Source organism: Bicyclus anynana, chromosome 17 (assembly GCF_947172395.1).
Source record: "Bicyclus anynana chromosome 17, ilBicAnyn1.1, whole genome shotgun sequence".
In the NCBI taxonomy this organism is placed as follows: Eukaryota; Metazoa; Arthropoda; class Insecta; order Lepidoptera; family Nymphalidae; genus Bicyclus; species Bicyclus anynana.
The window spans coordinates 5099078-5104046 of NC_069099.1; the positions used below are offsets into that span (position 1 = coordinate 5099078).

Here is a 4969-nt window from a genome sequence, read left to right on the forward strand (position 1 = left end):
AAGTTAATTAAGAATCTCTTTTCAATAGGAAGAAAACCATTTTTATTTAGTTAAAAGGTTGCTTAAGTCAATCACCTTAAAACTAAACCTATTGATAATTATTTTATAAATTGAATTTAACTAAAACTTTTAAATCAAAAATAAACACAAACATAGAAGAAGGATTAGAAGACATACCTAATAGCTATTGACAACTTGTACATATGTTTTCTGTGCTATTGATTAAAAACTGCATTAGACGACATTAATTCACAATATTTGATTAAAAACTGCATTAAACGATATTAATTCACAATATTTGATTAAAAACTGCATTAGACGAAATTAATTCATAATATTTGATTAAAAACTGCATTAGACGACATTAATTCATAATATTTGATTAAAAACTGCATTAGACGACATTAATTCACAATATTTGATTAACTGCATTAGACGACAATCTATAATAGCTATTGAAAAATAGCAGTTTTTAATCAGTAGCTATTAGGTATCAGCTTTCATGTTCCACAATTCAAAAGACTGTAAGGAATTTTTTAAAATACTTCTGCATTTTACTCCCAACTCCCAAGATATTTTTATAACGGCATTTTCTAATAAAAGTAGCAAGAATTAATTTTCATATTAAATGTAAATGTAAAAAGCCTCTTACCGTTATAAAAGGATATTCGAAGAGGAATGAGAGTGTATGGAGCAATAAAATATTTATGTCTTTTCCTCACATTTACAATTTTCTACCAATTCAATAAGTAATGTCAGATGTGAGCGAAATATTTGGCCTCGTAAGCCGATATTGTCAACTTAATACCTTCTCGAATATTTACCTTAATAAGTAAAGATTATTTTTACAAGCATACCCCAAGCGGTTTCACCCGTGTAGTCCCCGTAACACAGAGATAAAAAAGCCCATGTTACTCGCTAATAACGTAGATTTCCACTATTAAATTATTAAAATCGGTCTAATAGAGTTTCATACCTTAGCCTTGCGAATAAGAAACGAAGAAGGAAATCGCTTCGTACGAGTACTGGGGATGTCAATGATATAGGGGTGGAAATCAACCCGGTGTCTTGCAGTGCGATGGTAAAAAGGTAATGGTACGAGCTCAAATAACTCCTGTGCACACTCACCGAAATATATTCTGTAAAATACCGAGAGATCAGCAACCTTCCGACGGTTGCCAAGGCTTTGAAGGCTTCGAAGGTTTTGGCTTTGTTTCTCCTTTCAAAAGCAGCCTGGAGTTTGGAAGTTGGTAATATCACAGCCCTATCCATATGAGAGAGCTCGTCAATCCTAAACCTTATTATATAGCCTAAATAATTTAATATAATATAATTTATTAATAATATGTCTGTTTTTCTCCACCCTAGCGCCAAACATTAGTTTGTAGTAGGCATCCGATAATGGTAATAATAAAAAAATTAAATATTTTATTTATTAATTAATATAAACAAACAGACAAATGACAAAGAAGTGTTTATTTTGATCTCCATTTTTTATAGAGAAACACCTACAATTTTTATCATAATCATGTACCTATAGATTACTTTAAAGATTATAAGTGAAGTCATATTTATTTAAAAAATGTATTACGAATAATTTTCTTAAAATGATGATCTTATTTTACGATTAAAATTCAAAATTTAAGATTAAAATCTTGTAAAATGACGTATCAGATAACAATAATACTTCAACGAATACGGTAATTGTTATTAATTTTAATTATCATACAGAAGCATTATGATGATGGATCATATCTCTGTTAATCCGATATTAATCAGGTCTACCAATTATTTCCAATAAGCATCGATTAGGTCATCAAATAGCTTAAGAGACAGTGTATGTTTTATTACGCGCAACAATGTACCTAATTGAAGTTTGTAAAAATTATATGTACGAATACCAGGGGAAAATCGCAGCTTCATCAACCTAGAACATGATATTTTTTTTAATTTATATAATATTTTAAATTTAGTGATCCAGCAATTTGTTAGTTTTACCAAAATAAATTTCCAGGAATAATAAAAACAGGTTGTGTAATAGATCTCTTGTTACTACACTACCTCGTAGTAATGGCGCGGTAAATTGAAAAATGGCGGCTGATAACAGTTTTTTCTGCTTTATACTTAAGTATTTGACAATAAGATAAGTAAGTAAGTTAAACTATAGAAAAATTTTCCTACATCTTAAGAAATAATAGAAAATATACTTTATTTATATTAATTTCAGCGTTCAAGCTCCGCAAAATCTATTTTCAACTGTGTTTGTTACTCGATGATGGTATGATGCAACACTTTAAACATTTTGCCACTGGCTCTCAAACCAAAAATCAACATATAAATAGTGAAGTCGAAAAAAATATTCATTAATTACAAACATTAAAACAGTTTCGTCAGACAGGACAATTAATTATTCAATAATAATATAAACAATTATCATGTACAAGTACGGAATATTGTTACTCGCATTCTGCAGCTTCACATTCGCCAGAAGATGTATAACGGAGAACTTCGAGCTAGGTTTTGGGGAGATGTCCAACACTACTGACGAGTTTTGCTCAGAGAAGTACATGTTTAATATCGAGAATTATTCCGCTGTGAATGTACAAAGCCCGCACCCACAAAGTACTCGCTTTGCCACGGTGAATTCTAACTGGACTTGCATGCGATCGGAGGGTTTTTGGGTTTCAAACGGTGGAGTTTTGGAAGTGACTGCATTTATGAACGCAACGTCATTGACTGATCATGTGTGGATCGAAGTAAGGCAGAACTTCTTTGGAGGCTGCGACTTCCTTGTTGGCTTGGGAGCCCTCTTGCCAAGCCGCAACCCGACTTGGCAGACCATAAGAGTTACTGTGGAACATGATAGCTCTGCTGTATTTAGAGGCTATGTGAGTACACTTTTTATTATAATTTGACTGGCCTCCGTGGCGCAGTGGATTTACAAGACGCAGGTCCTGGGTTTGATCCCCGGCTGGGCCGATTGATTGGGTTTTCTTAATTGGTCCAGATCTGGCTGGTGGGAGGCCTCCGTGTCTAGTTACCACCTTTCCGACAAAGACGTACCTGCCGCCAAGCGATTTAGCATCCCGGTATGATGTCGTGTAGAAACGAGTGTGGTGAAAGGAGTGTGGATTTTCATCCTCCTCCTAACAAGCTAGCTTCCATCTTAGACTGCATCATCAGGTGAGATTGTAGTCAAGGGCTAACTTGTAAAGAACAAAAAAAAAGCTGATAACTCAGATTTGTTCCTATTGCCACATAGCAATCCTGACCAATATTATAGTTAGTACCTGGATGACCGAGATTTGTCCGATATTTCATATTTGATATATTTTGCAAAAATTAAACCTAGCTTGACCGATTTATCGCCCCATTGCATATTAAATTTTATGAAAAAGTTTTCGAGGAGCAGATGCATACAACTAAAAAGTTGGAGGTGCATGCCCCGGACTGGATCCGAACCCACACCCTCCGGTATTGGAGGCAGAGGTCATATCCACTGGGCTATCACTCAGTCAGTAGAGTATGAGACTCCTTCACCCTAAACCCGCATTGAACTCCGTTGCAGTTTCTCATTATCTCTCCTCTAAGGACGGAGCCGGTGCCGTGATAGCCCAGTAGATATGACTTCTGCCTCCGATTCCGGAGGGTGTGGGTTCAAATCCGGTCCGGTGCATGCACCTCCAACTTTTCAGTTGTGTGCATTAAATACCACGTCTCTCAAACGGTGAAGGAAAACATCGTAAGGAAACCTGCATACCAGAGAGTTTTCTTAATTCTCTGTGTGTGAAGTCTGCCAATCTGCATTGTTGATAGCGTAGTGGACTATTGGCTTAACCCCTCTCATTCTGAGGAGACTCGAGCTCAGCAGTGAGCCGAATATGGGTTGATAACGAACGTAGGACGGAGGCCCGCTTTATATATCTTAGGAGGAAAGCTTGAGCCAATAAAATAAAATAGTCTGATAATGAATACTAAAAGCAATATTTAATAATAACTTTATTATTTTGTTCCAGATTGTCTTATGGGGCCGTGCTGCACCCCAATCGCTGGTCATGATCGACTCATTCCGTTACATCTCACGATCTACCGATGAGGCGGACTGTCTGGCATATGACAACAACTAAGGACTACTATAACTTTATTGTGAAATAGGCAGCTACAACAACTATCCGAAATTACAACAACGGTAGACACAACAACGAATGCCTTTAACGGAATCAACTGGATCTGTTTTCTTTTATATTAATTATTATCAATAAAAATGTCATTTTCATTAGAAAAACGCAATTGTTAATTTTGTTTTATTAATATTTCTTCAATTGATGAGGATTATATTGAATGATTTATTTACATTATAAGCACATTATAGGCGTGCTTTTCTACATTCTCTAAAAAAATTCTGAACCTTTTGAAAATAAATCAAAATCTAGGCTTAAACGTCGTGCCTACCTTTTAAAAAACCCAACAGAGTGTAATAATCCAAGAACTTGATATTCCAAAGCAGTAATGAAAATTTTCATGTTACTTATGAAAGATTCTTTGTATTTCCAAGCTCACTAAAAACCTTACTAAAAATAAAGATAATAATTATTAAAAGTTAAAGCTTGTCACGATTAATAGTTAAATTCACACGGCGAATAAAGAGTGGCATATACATGCGTTGTTTATAAAAAGATTAATATAGCAAATTGTATGTTAAGCCCTCATTCGCACGAGAGTTTAAAACGGACGTTAAAAAAGCGTTCAAAAGTGAAGTTAAATGAAAGTTATTAGTTAGCTATTTCCAACGCCCAAAATTGAAAATGCAACACTGCTCGAAAAAAGCGTCGTTTTTAAAAACGCTGTCGTGCAAACATACACTTGGGTATGCATTTGTCGTATTTGAACGCTTATTAACGTCCGTTAAAAAAGCTCTCGTGCGAATGAGGGTTAAGACGCATAATTTAAAACAGGTACAAGATAATGC

At 34.8% G+C, this 4969-nt stretch overlaps 1 protein-coding gene across 1 annotated transcript; it reads left to right on the forward strand.

The window, feature by feature from the left end:
- The first annotated feature begins 2505 nt into the window (after nt 1-2505).
- LOC112054563 (uncharacterized) lies at nt 2506-4280 on the forward strand. Its single transcript, XM_024094395.2, has 2 exons — nt 2506-2888; nt 4017-4280. Exons 1-2 carry the CDS (start codon nt 2529-2531, stop codon nt 4125-4127), a joined length of 471 nt encoding a protein of 156 aa, XP_023950163.2. The 5' UTR covers nt 2506-2528; the 3' UTR covers nt 4128-4280.
- The last annotated feature ends 689 nt before the right edge of the window (nt 4281-4969 follow it).